General features: G+C 35.8%; 2 protein-coding genes across 2 annotated transcripts; one reads left to right on the forward strand and one right to left on the reverse strand.

Annotated features, from left to right (window-relative positions):
* Positions 1-7,279: 7,279 nt before the first annotated feature.
* Positions 7,280-8,568, forward strand: LOC6652480 (acidic mammalian chitinase). Its single transcript, XM_002074792.2, has 3 exons — positions 7,280-7,340; positions 7,408-7,849; positions 7,910-8,568. Exons 1-3 carry the CDS (start codon positions 7,280-7,282, stop codon positions 8,514-8,516), a joined length of 1,110 nt encoding a protein of 369 aa, XP_002074828.1. The 3' UTR covers positions 8,517-8,568.
* A 4,349-nt stretch (positions 8,569-12,917) lies between these two features.
* On the reverse strand, positions 12,918-15,107 carry LOC6652479 (C3 and PZP-like alpha-2-macroglobulin domain-containing protein 8). The gene is made up of 3 exons (XM_002074791.4): positions 15,026-15,107; positions 13,674-14,075; positions 12,918-13,611 (listed from the first exon to the last, which is right to left on the reverse strand). The coding sequence occupies exons 1-3, from the start codon at positions 15,033-15,035 to the stop codon at positions 13,133-13,135; spliced, it is 891 nt and encodes a 296-aa protein (XP_002074827.1). The 5' UTR covers positions 15,036-15,107; the 3' UTR covers positions 12,918-13,132.
* Between the last annotated feature and the right edge of the window lie 1,284 nt (positions 15,108-16,391).

Here is a 16,391-nt window from a genome sequence, read left to right on the forward strand (position 1 = left end):
GCCCTTTTGCCAATTATTGTATTTACCTTTCTTCTCTTTAACGTCAAACCGGTTCCAAAACAAAACATTCATGTACATCAAATGTATGTACGTACATACATTCATAGATAGAAATGAGTGACAATTTACAAGTTTCATCAACAAGAATATATTTTCCACTGAATGTATCAATGACCTTCGTTTGAGTGACCTTTTATTTAAATATTTAAGTTTTTTACCAATTAAAGAGATTTTTTTCATAAACAGAAATATATATTATAAATAATATAAATTATCATATAACCTGTATGTATTTAATTGTATCGTACTATAAATAATTATAATATTTGCTGTAAAGTTGTAATGAGGTCGGTTACCTCTGAGTTCCAGACTTTCTGAGATTAAAGTGTTTATACAGACAGAGGCACGGATTTATCAGATTTGGATATATACAGGGCCGCAGAGAAGCAATATTCTTTAAAGAAAGGGGGCACACCTCAGCCATAATGAATAACAGGGTCTTAGTCAAGTAATTTTGGTGGAAGAGCAAGACTATATCCTTTATATACCATAACTAGGTATACACTTTTTGAGATCTAAATACTTCACTTCAGGGCTTTGATCTACTGGGTGGGATCGGAAATAAAATTGGTTCACGTCCCAAAATCAATTTATCGTTTTACGTTCGAAAAACTAGAATATTATTTTAAAATAAAATTCTAAACAAAAATGTTTGTCCTTGAAAGGACTCCCACAAATCTTTTTTAGATCTCAATGTGTTATGTATAATGTATACATTTCTAAATATTTTGATAATATTTTGCTAATTTCTCTTACGGCACGTCGCAATAGCCGATTAAATTGTGTAATATATCGTTGCCGGTTCGCGGCTAGAAGCGGAGACGTACTAACGCAAGGCTCCTTCATATAATTTTTTATGGGGACGAACGAAGGTCTCCTAATTTTCGTAGCTATAACAGGTCGGATGTTATAGGCCGATTCTACTGTATCGATTTTGAATAAATTTCCATCCCCGGGCGTCGTTTCGCAATAAAACGTTGAAATAGTTTAAATTTGGGAAAAGTCTTTATCCTGACTTTCTCGAAATTTTTTAGAATGTTTACGGTGTTGCCCTTTTTTAAGTCCCGCAGAAATCCCGATCCTGACTCTCATCTCTAATATTTATGTGCTATGTACGCAGTATCCTTAATATTCATATTCATTATTATTTTGTAAGTATTTTTCAGATGATCGTATTACAGTTTCTAACACCGTATTCCAAGACTATTATACAACTGTTATTATTGTGTACATAAAGAAGATAAGATATACATTGATATGGATAGACAGGTCGTGGCATAAGCATAATGATATGGACATGCTTTTCATACAACTCTGTTGGTCATATATGTATAGATATGTATATTACGAAATACAATGCTACCATATGCCAGTTGGGAAATGCCTATGAAGTGGACATTTCAACAGGATAACGATCCCAAACACACCAGCAAGCTGGCGAAAGATTGGTTTGCATCCGAAAAGATTGTTTTTATGCTATGGCGTTCGCTTTGAAGCGTTGTCAGGACCTCACCGATTCGATGCTCCACCGATGCGATGCCAGTTTTTAAAATAAAAGGTATAGCTTATAACAAAATATTAGACTTTATTGAATTTTTAATGTTGAACATGTCGAAAAATTTATATAAATGTTGCGCTACTATATTTCTGAACACAGCTGTAGATATGGATCTATTTATTAAAAGGAAGACGAATATGAATGGAAACATACTAAAGGAAGTAGATGATATCAAAAATGTGACAACAACAAAAGGGGCGGTTGATTAAATATTTATTATCAGAATAAGAGCGCAAAGATATAAAAACGACTCGAATATCCAAAGTAACCCACTCATTATCGCCCCACACATCGGGTCTTTATATGTATGTATGTACATCGACATTTATTTTGGTTTCTCTTTGAGTCATGTGCATGTGTATGGGAGCTTGGAGGGGCTCGTCAAGCTCACAGACACTCAGAGATACATATTTACCTACATATTTTTATTTCGTATTTTTAACACAAATTTCAAATTGTTGTTGAAAAGGATGGGACAATATTCTCGACAAATTTAAAAATAAACGATCCCCACTTGAAAAACCATTCCTTGCAAATCTTTATCAACTTTCTTGAATTTCTCTTTAATTGAATCCCTGACAACTCCATAAAGAGAGAGAGAGATGAGGACAGTTAAATGTGAATTATGACAGGTCGAGCTGATTCTGTTGTGCATACACATACATACATACATATATGTGACTAAATTGGGTTCAATTGGATGACCAAATCGTCGCCATCGCAATTCGCACAGAAGATTTGCTTTGCTTTACTATTGTTTTTTGTTGACGGAAACTTTAATTGAATCGTGTAAATTTATTGTTCTGAATTGTTTAAAAAAAAAGGCAAGCGTTAATTGAATTACGGTCCAAAATAGAATAATTTGAATTGGAGAACCTGTTCGAAACGTGTAGCAAACTCTACTGGGAATGGCAATTAGTTTGTATTCCAGCATTCCAGTACTTTAAGTTAAACTATTTAAATGGTAATGCATTTGCGACCTTCCATCTGGCATTTCACCTTGTCTACCAGCTGCTGTTTAGAATAAATAACTACTTATGATTGCACTTTGGTGGGGGCCTGTCACTTTCTCATTACGTCTATAAAGAAAGATAAATACTCTTTACCGGCTGCAATGACATATGTATGTACATATGTATTTACATCTTATCTGATGTAATAACAACTTAATCTTCTATTTGCATTGCAATTAGCTGGGGAATCCTCTCTTAATGTGTGGATTTTTAGTGTTTTAGTGTACCTTTTTGTGTGTGTTTGTGGGATTTCCTAGATACCGCCTAGATCAGTTTCGTTAATGAACACATTTATCAAAAACAAAAATTAATAAAATTTTAGCTTCACAGCGACCATATGAATAGTTCATTCCTAATAAGCACTCCATTTCTTATTTACTAAGTTCTGCGCATGCGTCATTTCCATGATTTAAATTTCGATACCCGATGTTGTTACTCAGATATAATTTTTTTTTGAGAATCGTGACAAAATCCGATAAAAATAACCATTTTTTTAGTTAAAACCCACTAACAGCGGTTTCGAATACAAAAAGTTAATTTTATAAAGATATTTATTTAAATAGGACATTAATTTTTGTGACTGAATTTGGCGTAAAGAAAATTTGAGTTGGTTGTCTGAATAGCTGAGAGAGCAACAAAATGCTTATTTTATTAGAATTACTTGCTAACGGCTCTAGAATTGTAATGTCGTACTACTACTTCAGCACTTGAACCAGTTGGGAATTACAGCTAGTTGAAGCGGAACAAAGAAAGGCAATATAACTATAAAGTTAATTGTTTTCATATCCGAAAAGCGCCGTTCGTACCGACTTCATTGTATATTGTATTTTATTCAAAATAATATCAAACTCAATACAAAATACTTATAAGTTTAATTTGAAACTCAATTAACACCGGCCTGCGACTGTGTTGAACCGTTGGTATCTTTCTACACAGGAAAAGCCGAGACTGCATGTACCGGATGTAAACATTCTTTCCGCCAGGTAGTCAGATCGTACGACTATACATATTATTGATAGTGTTGAAGAAAGAATAGAAATGACAACGTTGAAAAAACGTTGACGCACGACGGCCAAGTCTAAATCGACTCGGCTGTTGATGATCATCAAGAATATTTGTATATACTTGGGTCGGAAAAGCTTTCTTCCGCCTGTTACATACATTTTGGCGACTTTTATATAGCATTTTCACTATGAGTGCATGGTATAAAAAGCTCTCCGTCAAACGGTTAAAAGCGCAAAGAAATTTTAAAGCGCGAAACCTAAAAGCTTTTTGCTACTGTTGATAAATTTTGATTTTTTAAAATCGTCAAACTCTTTTTATATAAACAAATCAAATGGGTTTAGATAACAAATTTTCGCCTCTCATTCAGAGTCTAAAGTTTAGACTTTACTTTCCTTCTGAAACACTACTTCGTTGCTTGCAAATATGAATTCAGAACAACAATATAATAACAATCGGTCAGACATGTGAAAAGCATCTTCCAATAAATGCAATCCATCCAGTCACTATCAGCACGTATTTCTGAATTTACCATAGCATCCTGTTTTTTTTTTGTAGGAAACGACGATTGCCAGATCTCAACTTTACCTCTCCGTCGTACACCATTTTTCGACCCTTACTTTGCACAACTGGTTCTGGCCAGACCCGTATGTATGGCAATATATACCAAATGCGGATTCATTTTTAATTATTTATTGTATGTATTTGTTTTTTTTTTTACATTTTGCTTTTCTCCTTAGTTTGAGTATACATTAAACGAAAGCAAAAAAAAAAGAAAAACAAAAAGTTGTATGTGTTGTTTAATTTTAGCTGAGGAAGTTTTAGATTTGTCTTACGGTAGATGGTAAAAAGTAAAAGAGATGGACGATGTTATTATCGTATTTATTTACAATTTATTTGTCCTATTTGTACGTCCTCCATTCGAAATTCAATTTTCGATGAAATCCTTTTGTGTTTTATTGGTATGTGCTTTTTTAAACGTCCATATCAAGTAAATCCGATATGTCATGCAATTACGAGATAAGATTGTTAGTTCAATACCCTTATAAATAAATAAACCAGAGGGCCGGGGCTAACTTCGACCGCGTCAAAGTTTGTATACCCTTGCAAGTTTTTTGTTACTCTCTTCTCACCTGTAGCCGTAAAAGTGGAAAAACGTTTTAACGGAAGAACGGCCTTCCTACCATCTTAGCTTAGCAAAGTCACTGTTTACCACCGATCATTCCTACGGGAGCTATATGATATAGTCACCCGATCTTGATAAAATTCGGCACAGTCATTAACAGATTTATGGAACTGACAAATGTTTAATTTGAAAGCAATCGCGTCAAAAGTAACGAAGTTATTGACAAAAGTCACTGTTTTCGACCGATCGTTCCTATGGGAGTTATATGATATAGTCACGCGATCTTGATCAAATTTGACATAGTCGTTTATATGTGTAATAAACTCACCCATATAACTCACAATAGCTCAAAAAATAACGAAGTTATTGAGAAAAGTCTTTGTTTTGTGACTTTGCCGTTTGTATTCGAGCTAAATGATATAGTGGTCTGATCCAGCTGAGTCCGAGATATGCAAACTGTGCAATATGCAAAAATTTCAGCTCTGTAGCTCTTACGGTCTTGGAGGAGTTTGCGCTGATCCAGACGAACGGACGGACATGGCTATTTGAGCTGGTCTCGTCGTGCTGATCAAGAATATATATACTTTATATGGTCGGAGATGCTTTCTTCTATGCGTTGCACACTTCTGACCAAAATTAAAATACCCTTTTTGAAGAGTATAAAAATATTTAGTTACTTTTGCAATGGTAGAGGTTTTTCAAACTATTACAACAGTTCTGTGATATGTGGATGATTCCATTATCCTTTTTCTCAGAGGGTATAGAAGCAGATCAGGGATGGCAGGGATACATGACGATCAGTTTAGTAAATGAACTAGTGAGCGAGCGACCAACTGAAAGTCAAAATACAATAATTTCATCGTACTGGATTTGAATCACTGTCTCATGAGCGAGATACTTCACGAATTCATAAAATTAATGAACCAGATTAGAAGTTTCTGACATGTTAAGAATTTTTGCATTTAACTTTAAAAAAGAAAATACTTAAAATTTATTATATGCGTTCAATCTCTAAGAGGTGCACTTCGAATACTTTACTCGATAATTGAAATAAAGAAAACAAACCTTCACAACATCGGTTCGACGACTTTGATATACTCTGTAATAACAGGCAAGAAATTAATTTTGTCAACAAAATATTGCTAGAATAGCGAAGTCGACCGACTTTTCTGTTGTACCTACTCTCTCACAAGTGTTTGATTTTATGTACAGGGTATGTCTAAGTCATTGTTTATGCTAATCAAGAATGTATGTATACTTATAATAGATAAGGCTAAATTCTTCTTTAAATATGTATGCTTAAATTTATAAAGGGTAAGAACCTTTATCAAAATCACTTAAATTTAATATTTTTGAAATGGGTTTTATGGCATTTGCATTCGATTAGTTCTATGATAAACCTACCTCGATAGATTTTTACTATTGATCAGATTTGCCCTAACAAAAACATTTCATTGTTGCAATTTGTCTCTCAACAATAGATTAAGCTATAATTTCCCTATTATTCGCAATAATATAAGACAAAATTTACTATTCGATAACACTACGCTACAAATTTTATACCCGACTTTTTTTTCAAAAAAATGTATATTGTCTTTTATAGTTGAATATTTCCATTTCTGACTTGTTCATTTAGGCTACAGTTTTTTTGCATTAGACTTTAAAATATGTTTAATTTCTTTAAGTATTTTCTGAAAAAAGGTGGAAATATGTATTTCCAAAATCAATTTTTTAAAATTTAATTTACCAAGTCCCTAATTTACTAAGCCATCCACCCAATTTAAAGATGATTATTGGTTCTTTCGAACTTATGGAAGTTCCGGAGTTCCAGGCTCTTACGATTTCCGATCTCGAGGATAGTTCAAAAACGGAAAGACAATTTCGCATTAAGTTAAACGAAAAGCGGATCACTTCACTTTTAACTAAGAATCGTATTATGAAGTAAATGCTGTACTCCTTTTTTTTTGGTGGTTTTGAATACCGGCGAAATTTTAAAGACGACAGTTATCGACAAAATGAAATATACAAGGAGGGGCAAATAAAATGAAAATATTCGAAAAGAAAATCAAGATGACCATGAAAACCCCAAATGGGGTTCAGCTATTCAAAGGGTAAATTTTCCGAAATAAATTGTCGGATGGGGTTTGATTTTGAGTGTTGCACAGTGTAATTGAACATTCTTTAGTGGGTCATAAACCTTTATGTGAAACGGTAAACATACCTATACATATTTATATGGAATATAAATCTAAACTAAACTTCAAGTACCTTTCTGATTAATTTCCAAAGACTTTTAAGCATTTTCAGGGCGGTTTCTATTTAAAGAAATGCTCCAACGTCCACGAATTTGAATGAAAAAAGATAATTGGATGGGCCATAAACATTTCAGATTTAAACAAATGGAGTAGGGCCATATCAGCTCAACGATCGGTTATAGTTATCTATGATAATAAAAAGTGGCAGCTGGTTGAAAAAGTATAAAAACAGTGCAAACTGACTGAATACTAGAACAGTTGTAAAATGGTCAAATTGTTAGCCATACTGATAGCCCTTTGTCTGGGCCAGGCCATCGTGGCCGAACGTAAGTAAATCGAAAAGAAATGACCACATGAGCTCTCAATGAACAAAAACTGTCTCCGATTATCTAGGCATTGTGAACTGCTACTGGGGCACTTGGGCCAACTATCGCAGCGGCAATGGCAAGTTCGATGTGTCCAACATTGATCCCTGGCTATGCACACATTTGAGTTATTCGTTCTTTGGCATCAAGGACAATGGTGAAATTCAGTCCCTGGACACTTGGTTGGACTACGATCTTGGCTTCATCAACCAGGCTGTTGGATTGAAGCAGCAGAATTCCAATCTGAAGGTTTTGGCTGTCGTCGGTGGCTGGAATGAGGGTTCCACTAAGTACTCGTCGATGGCTGGTGACTGGAACAAGCGCCAAAACTTCATCAATTCCGCTCTGAACTTGCTGCGTAACAATGGCTTTGACGGTTTGGATCTGGATTGGGAATACCCCAACCAACGTGGTGGCAACTGGGATGATCGTGCCAACTTTGTCACTTTGTTGCGTGAAATTAAGGAAGCGTAAGTAGTGGGCTAGGATTCAACATTATGATTGTCTCTAATCCTTTGTCGTTTATTCAGTTTTGCTCCTTACGGTTATGAATTGGGCATTGCCGTGGGTGCCGGACAGGCTCTGGCCAGCACATCTTATGAGATTTCCAACATTGCCCAGCATGTGAGCTTCATCAATGTCATGACCTACGACTTCGCCATGGCATCTGATGGCAAAACTGGCTTCAATGCTCCCCAATGGGCGGTCGAAGACGCTATCAACTATTGGCTCAGCCAGGGTGCTCCAGCCAACAAGCTGGTACTTGGTGTTGGCATGTACGGACGCTCTTTCCAACTTACTGATGCTTCCCAGAACTGGCCAGGAGCACCATGCCGTGGTGTGGGAGCCGCTGGAGCTTACTCCGGAGACGGAGGCTATCTGGGCTACAACGAGATCTGCCTGAACAACTGGTACACCGTTTTTGACAATGACAATGCTGCTCCCTATGCCTATTCTGGTGATCAATGGGTCAGCTTTGACAACGTCCTGAGTGTGCAATGGAAAATGGATTTCGCATTGAACAAGAATTTGGCTGGTGCCATGGTCTGGTCTTTGGAAACTGATGATTACCGCGGCCATTGCGGTGAGGCTTACCCCTTGCTGAAGGCTATCAACATGAAACTTCGTTGGACATAGACTGATGAATACAATTGATTTGTACTGAATAAAAACAAGCAAAAATTCTAAAGATTTAGTTTGAAATGGTTAATTCTCAACTCGTTTTAGAGGTGAATGCAACTTGGTAGTTTTTCAAAAAGCTTTTCAGACATCCTCATCGCCATTTGTACTACTGGGAACAAATTTAATCAACATTTGATTTGCAAATGGTACAGATAATTTCGATCTGAATAAAACTTATCCTCATTTTTACATAGTTACAAAATTCTTAGATTTGCAGTTCAAAAATGCTCTCCAATTTAAACGAAGCTTGGTAAATACAATAAACAAACAATAGGTGGCAAGCAATTTCCACCCCGATTGACAAAAATTTTAGATTGTTGCCTAAGGTGGAATAAGGAAAAGTGGGCATAAGCAGGATTAAGCATCCGAACCCTTCCGCTGATTTTCGAACCAAAACGCTGGGCTAACTTTTCTTTGTTAATTGGTATGTTAAAGTCGCCAAAATGTATGTAACAGACAGAAGGAAAATTTCCGACCCCATAAAGTATATATATTCTTCTAGATCACCAAAATTGGTATGTAGTTTCATGTAGTATGTACAGTTATCGAGTACGACGCCCACGCCCCCGAAAATTAAATAAAACCGATTTTCTCAAACACTATACTAACTAGAGACTCCAAATTTGGTATGTATATTTGCTTAGTAAATGCGCACATTTCGTATGTCCGCCCCCGTAATTTGAAAAACTTTATTACCTTCCTTAAGTTTCTACCTTGTGCAATCCAATTTGGAACACTTAAATTTGCAAATATCCAGCAAAATACACAATTTGACCTTAATAAAAATAGCCAAGTTGCGAGATACTAAGATATGCAAGCAAGCAAGTGAACAGAATTTTTTCAAATTTGAAATATATTTGTTTTACTGGTGTATGGTATACAAAAGTCGGCGAGACGACTCATTTTTTAATAGAGTTAAACAATATTTTGATCGGATTATCATCTGGGTCGATGTGAGTTTATTAAATTTCCCGTTGACGCTATTAATGTTAGATATTAGAACAAAGCAATTCTATATCTGCCTCGCAGAGAACGGAAATTGGATTATGTCCAGGTATTTCTATTTTATGAATTCCCGATGAGAGGCCTTTACAACCAGTGACACTTGATTAAATATTCCTTAGTTTGTTTTATTTATTATTTAAATTTTCTGATCAAAAGGAGATAAAAACCATCATTTTATTCTATTTGTATTGAAGTCTGGTTAGACTTAGAAGCGAAAAAGTAAGGAGTAAATTATAAAATTGTAATTTCAGCACTATACCTTTAATGGAATATAGAGTTTGCATGTTGATCCAGACGAAATGGCAAATGGGCAGTCACACTAACTTTATAAACTCACCTCGTCATGCGCTTTCTTACTTTTCTTTTGACAAGTTTGGCCCAATTGCCGAGGGATCACAGAATATAAAAACTTGAAAGGGTATACAAATTTCATCATGGTCGAATAATCGTAAGTCAGGTTCTTTGATTCACTCTTTGGTTAGGATATATTTGCATACTGTAAGAGAAATTGAATAGAACGCATTTTATATTATCTAGATAAAAAAAAAAATTTCGCCTTATTTTTTATTGATGTTTTTTTTTATTTATATATTATTATAGTAAATTGCAAACAAAAAAAAAAAATTTAAGTTTGCATTTGAAGTACAGTAAACATTCTTTTAGGCAGACAGCAATGAGACAAAACAGAAAAAGGAAATTCTCCACTCAAGATTGGGTCCGTTCAGAAGGAATGTAAGAAAATGACTTTTTTTTTGGATTGCATAGTTTTAAATGTTTTTCGTTAATTTTGAGATGACGTCCATCTTTATTTTGGTCGGATAAGCATTTGGACAGATTTGAGAGAAATCAAGTTCCACCAGCTCATACTTAAAACATCCTTGACTTCTCGATTAAAATATTTTCCGTTAAGGCGGCTAATTAAGATGAACAAAATATTTGACAATTGTTAATTCTTGTATAATTAAAAAGCATACTTACGCCATGGTGCATAATTTATGCCACCAGCTTCCACGCCTTCGAGCACAATTACCATCTTTATTTTGATCATTATCTTGATCAAAATTGGTAAATGCTTGATTCAAATTGTACCTCATACCATCCCCAGCTGTCCCTCTAAACTCTCCCAACGACTCCAATTTATATTTTGTAGTTTCGTTGCCAATTCTAAAATTATCATAACTAGCAAATAGGAAAGTTCCATTGTGATATTCCAATTGCACATAAAGTTCATAGGTTTGGGAATTGGTAATACGATGCAAATTCTCAAGACCAATAAAAAATTCTCCTTCCTTATTTCCGAACCCATTACGATACTCAGTCCAAGTTCTATTAAAGTCTACGCTGCCATCAAATCGTTTATGAATAACTATCCATCCACCACCTTCCAAATCTCCCTCGCAGAGGACAGAAATCGGATCAATCCCAGGAAATTCAATTTCATAAATTCCCGATGAGAGGCCTTTACAACTGGGTTTTGGTGGTTTTTCCCTACACTCGATTAGATGTTTCGCAGTTTCATTTAGTTTTAGAGAATGTCTTTCAAGTAAATGATTCAAATCAGTCAACTGAGTTTCAGATTCTTCTAACTTTTTCTGTGAGGATGAAATTTTAGAATTCAATTCTCCAATTTTGTTGCTGGAATTCGTTTCTTTAATCTGATATTCTTCAAATTCCTTGTTTTTCGACTCGAGGTCCATAATTGCTTTGTCTAAATCTGATTTTTGGCTAGCTAATTTCTCTTTTAGATTCCCTATTTCTCCATTTCTATTTCGTTGTTCAGCTAAGCTTTCTTCCTTATCTTTTGCTGCTTGACGTTCAACATTTTCTAAATTCTCTTTCAATTGTTCTATTTGTCTCTTAAAATTGTCTATCTCAGTTTGAGATTTGTCTTTCTCATCCATTTCTTTCTGCCTGTTAACTGAGTTTGTGATAAAATCGTTAATGTTAGCTATCTGTATATTCTGTTGATCGATTTTACTTTGCAAATTCTTAACTGCTTGGCTTAGTTGACTATTTTCACTCTCTAAATGATTCTCTTCGAGTATTTTGATTTTTTCTTTTAACTCAATAATATAAGCTAGACCGAGTTTCATAGACCTATGGCAATATAAGGCACACAAATCTTCCTCGTCATTTGAGAATCCGCACTCCTGTATAAAATTATTGATTTATCAGATTGAAATACACTTTTCACTATTCACTTATGCGCTCACCCCGTGACCATCTGATATTGAAAGAGTTGTTGAGATTATTTGCCGGAATCCCGGAAGAAGGAAGAGGACACAAAGAGGGAGACCATTTTGTAGTCTCATTTTGGTAAGTATTCAGAAATTTATTTATTTGTCAAGATGAGTTTATGTTGAGTTTACTTTACACTTGCGACTCAAAGAATGTCTTTAAGAGCAATGATTGAATTGTTTAAATATTCATTGAAATATATATTTCGGCGTGTATTGTGATAAGAATATTTCGTTATCTGCATTCTTAGTACGAAATTTGTGTGTGATTTTGCCACGCCCCTTCCCCCCCCCCCGTAATTTGAAAAACTCGATTATCTCCCTTAATTTTCTACCTTGTGCAATCAAATTTGTCAGACTTAAATTTGATACTAATATCCAGCAAAATACTAAATTTGATTAACATCGGACTAAAAATAGCATATAAACGTTTTTCCATATAGCCGGATTTGGCCGTTGGCTGGTGGTGGCGCTAGGGTGCTCGTATGCTTGAGTGAGCGAAATACTATCTTAAGATATGCTTGTAAAAAGCATGTGAAAATGCATTTGTTATTATAAATTTGAAATTTATGTTTTACTGGTGTATGGTATATCTAAGTCGGCGAGACGACTTACTTACTTCATTATTTTATACAAAAATTGTCTGACCACCACAGCAAATTCTTGAAAGTTTCTTCAAAGAATTTTCGTATCCCAAGATCATTTAAGATATCGGTCCACGGGAAATGCGGTGACAGGTCTCTTTAGTTTGAGAAAATATTAAATTCTTGCCAATTTTTTATAATTCTAAAATTACAAATTATTAATAATTGGATTAATCATAGGATGTTTATCTTTTTAGACCATGATTTGAGTCTGGGTGCTAAAATTGTTAAATTGTCTGCTCGATCTGACGCAATTTATCTGATTTAATGCAAACTACGAATTAGATCACGTCAGACATAAAGCTCTACTTTAGTTTTTGTGACGTCATTACTTTGACTCATCATTTCATTTTGTTTTGAAAGGTGGGCAAACAAGGGCATTAAACAATTTTTCTTACTTCATGGAGAACATTTCAAGAAACAAGATATTAAAGCATATACTAGCTCATACTAACTAGTTAAAACCAGGATTAGCAAGGGGGTAAATTTATTTACTATGTAATTAATTCAATTTAGATTTCGAATTTCGAGATTCTTCAACAATAACGAGATTAATTAAAATGCAGGGAAATAAATATGTAAATAAATACATTGCAAATGTGTACATATATAAAGATAATTTGTGCGACAAGTTTGGAGTGTAAAGCGCTCATTAACAGTGCAAGTTTCAGTGCGGGGTCAAGATCTAGTTGGAAACATAGATCTCGAACTCATTGTAGGCCAACTCCTCGCCGCCATAGGGGATATAGCAGCAGTTGTGTGATGGCTGAACCTTGCCCACGGTAATGGTGCCGTCGTGGGTGGCACGGCCAATGAAGAGCGGCTCACCTTCGGCTGTCTCGCCGGCGGGAAAGGCATTTGGTGGAATAACGCCTCCTTCGACGGGAATCCATTGGCCGCCAGCAGCGCACAGTACTTCGTATTCGGAGTGGCCGTGTTCGCCGCCTCCCCAGGCCACATAGGTAACACCGTGGGTTGGATGCAGTTTTCCGGGAATCAAGTCGCCTTCGTGACGTGCTCTAGCAATGTACAGTTGTTCGTTGCTGTCGAAACCGCCCTGCAAGGCATTTGGTGGAACCTCGCCATTGGCAGCAGCCACCCAGCATCCAGGGCCACTTCCTGTGGGGGCGGAGAATCCCATAACCGGAGCTGAAGCAGCGGGCTCTATGGGAGAATAGGCTTATTACACATCTGTGAACGTTTTTAATCAATTGCATCATCATTACCATCCAACAACCAGCTGCCACTGGCTCCCCAGCCTGTGCAGATGCCAACAAAGTTAACGGGAAACAGATCTCCAGCGTCGTAGGAGAGGAAAGCGGCAGCCTCGCCCTCACGTCCGACAGTGATAACATTGTCATACCATCTAACCCAGAAACCACGGAACTCGCCAGCATCCAAAATTCCAGGTGTAGGCACTTCTACAACATCTGGCTTCTGGCGATCCTTGCGTATCACCGATTTTGTGTTTTCCCAACCACCAATGAATATTTCATAGATGGGACCGCTCTCCTGGTTTGTTGAGCTCAGGGCCAAATGGGCATCCTTAGGAGAACGCACCTTGAATACAAACACTCCACCGCTGGCTGGGTAGAATTGGTATTCCAATTTGTCGGGAGTGGTGACTTCTGCAAGAGTCGAAAACAAAAATGAGATTAAATCTTTATTATCGTCAATCGTTGGCTTTCGATTTGAAGACTGTACTTGGTCGAAAAGTAAACGTCCATTGGCCACCTGTCAACCTAACCACAAATCTAAACCGCAAATTATGTGAATTGATTTAATTTTATTTTACTTGGATTTCCTCAAATATTTCTCACCCATAAGACACATATATACATACATATGTCCATATGTATGTGTATTTATAATTATTTATATACTCAATTCAAAATGTTTGGCGTCTGTTGTTGTTTTTTATTTTTGTTTTCTTCTTTCTGTTTGCTTTTTAGTAGCGATATTCGCATGATGTCATTTTTATCTGTGATCGCAACAACAAAATATTCTAGCTCATTCCTCAACTCAAAAGCCGAGCTCTAGGCGTAGCTTAGAGAGAGAGAAAGAGTGAGAGACAGTGAGAGAGGCCACTGCCTCCGAAGCATAAAAAATTTTCCGCACTAATTTTTTTTTGTCTCTCTACGATGACATCATTTTGATTCATCTCTAGGTCGAGACTGCAAAAACAATTTTCCTTTTGTATTGATTACTACCAAAGTTCAAGGCAAAAAGACATACTTCTTCTTGTATGTACTGTATTTAAGCAATTCACTTCTCTTGAGTGACTCAGTTCTTCGCCACATAGAGACAATACTATGCATACATATATTTTTAGACTCTTTGGGATGATGAATTCAAAGAAATCAATTAAATAGGTCATAAAAAACGGTTTTTATTTGTCCACTAATAGGACAGATCTGCTAATTGATTCAGTGAAATCGTAACGGCGGTCACAAGGTGCAAGGAATTTAACTTAAATTACTATTATGTTGTAATTTGAAGGTTTTATGTTGACACAATTCGTTTCCACCCACAAGTACTTGGGCGAAAAAAAAAAATATTGAGATGTTTATCCACTCACCAATTGTCATGTTGATTTTGTGTCTTTATTTGTTTACTTAATGTTCTTCACCTGCTGAGATTCGAATTCAAACTAAAGTGTTTGCAGAAAAGAAATTAAATTAATATTAGCCGGCCAAGCCGGTGGGTCGCAAAACGAAAACGAAACAAACCAAAACGCAAAAAACCAGATGGCGACGGTAAAATAAAACCTTTAAAAATAGACGGCGGCACAGCAGCGCCACTTTACGAAAGCTTTGATAAGTTAAATGTTTGTATTGTAACGGAATAAAAATTTTAAAAATGCATAAATAAAGAATGATTATTTCATAATTAAGCAAAAAAATATATACATACATCCAAAATCCTTTCCTTTGAAAAAAAAATGTCCTTGAATTGAAAAGGTGTCTACAATGACGTGGAGTCGAGGAACTTGAAAACCGTGCTCAAGAAAAAACCAGAGGGCCGGGGCTAACTTCGACCGCGTCAAAGTTTGTATACCCTTGCAATTATTTTGGTAACTCTTTCCTTACCTATAGCCATCAAAGTGGAAAAACGTTTAAGCTAAAAAGGCTAATGTTTCCGAAAGAACGGCCTACATAGGAAATAACGAAGATATTGATTTGGCACAGTCATTAACAGATATATTAAACTAACAAATGTTTAATTTGTAAGCAATCGCGGCAAAATTAACGAAGTTATTGACAAAAGTCACTGTTTTCGAAAGATCGTTCCTATGGGAGCTATATGATATAGTCATTCGATCTTGATCAAATTTGGCGTAGTCGTTTATATGTGAAATTAACTTACCAATATTAAATTTCTCGACAATAGCTCAAAAAATAACGAAGTTATTAAGAAAAGTCACTGTTCGTGACTTTGCCATTTGTATGGGAGCTATATGATATAGTGATCCGATTCGGCTGAATCCGAGATATACAACGCCTGCAGTATATACAAGCCTACATGCAAAATTTCAGCTCTGTAGCTCTTACGGTCTAGGAGGAGTTTGCGTTGATCCAGACGGACGGACGGACGGACGGACGGACGGACATGGCTATTTGAACTCGTCTCGTCGTGCTGATCAAGAATATATATACTTTATATGGTCGGAGATGCTTCCTTCTATGCGTTGCACACTTCTGACCAAAATTAATATACCCTTTTTGCAAGGGTATAACAAACCACCGAATTCTTGCACATTTGGAATTTCAAATTTGGTGTAAACTATTATGACATTGAACTGTTTATGTTATTAGGATGTTAGTAACTTTCTTTATCTTACATATTGTAATAACAGGTACCAAATAAATTTTGAAAAGATCTGAAAACTGAAATACATTTTGAAAAGATCTGAAAACTAAAAGCTGTTCGAAATTAGGATGGAA

This window comes from Drosophila willistoni, assembly GCF_018902025.1.
Source record: "Drosophila willistoni isolate 14030-0811.24 chromosome 2L unlocalized genomic scaffold, UCI_dwil_1.1 Seg168, whole genome shotgun sequence".
Taxonomy (NCBI): Eukaryota; Metazoa; Arthropoda; class Insecta; order Diptera; family Drosophilidae; genus Drosophila; species Drosophila willistoni.

What these genes read in the sequence shown, in the direction of transcription:
- LOC6652479 (XM_002074791.4), bottom strand. An exon ending in TGGCAGCTGGTTGTTGGATG is followed by an intron (nt 13,612 to 13,673) that starts GTAATGATGATG and finishes ATTCTCCCATAG; the next exon opens with AGCCCGCTGCTTCAGCTCCG.
- LOC6652480 (XM_002074792.2), top strand. Translation starts at nt 7,280, where the DNA reads ATGGTCAAATTGTTAGCCATACTGATAGCCCTTTGTCTGGGCCAGGCC. An exon ending in CCAGGCCATCGTGGCCGAAC is followed by an intron (nt 7,341 to 7,407) that starts GTAAGTAAATCG and finishes CCGATTATCTAG; the next exon opens with GCATTGTGAACTGCTACTGG. An exon ending in TTGCGTGAAATTAAGGAAGC is followed by an intron (nt 7,850 to 7,909) that starts GTAAGTAGTGGG and finishes TCGTTTATTCAG; the next exon opens with TTTTGCTCCTTACGGTTATG.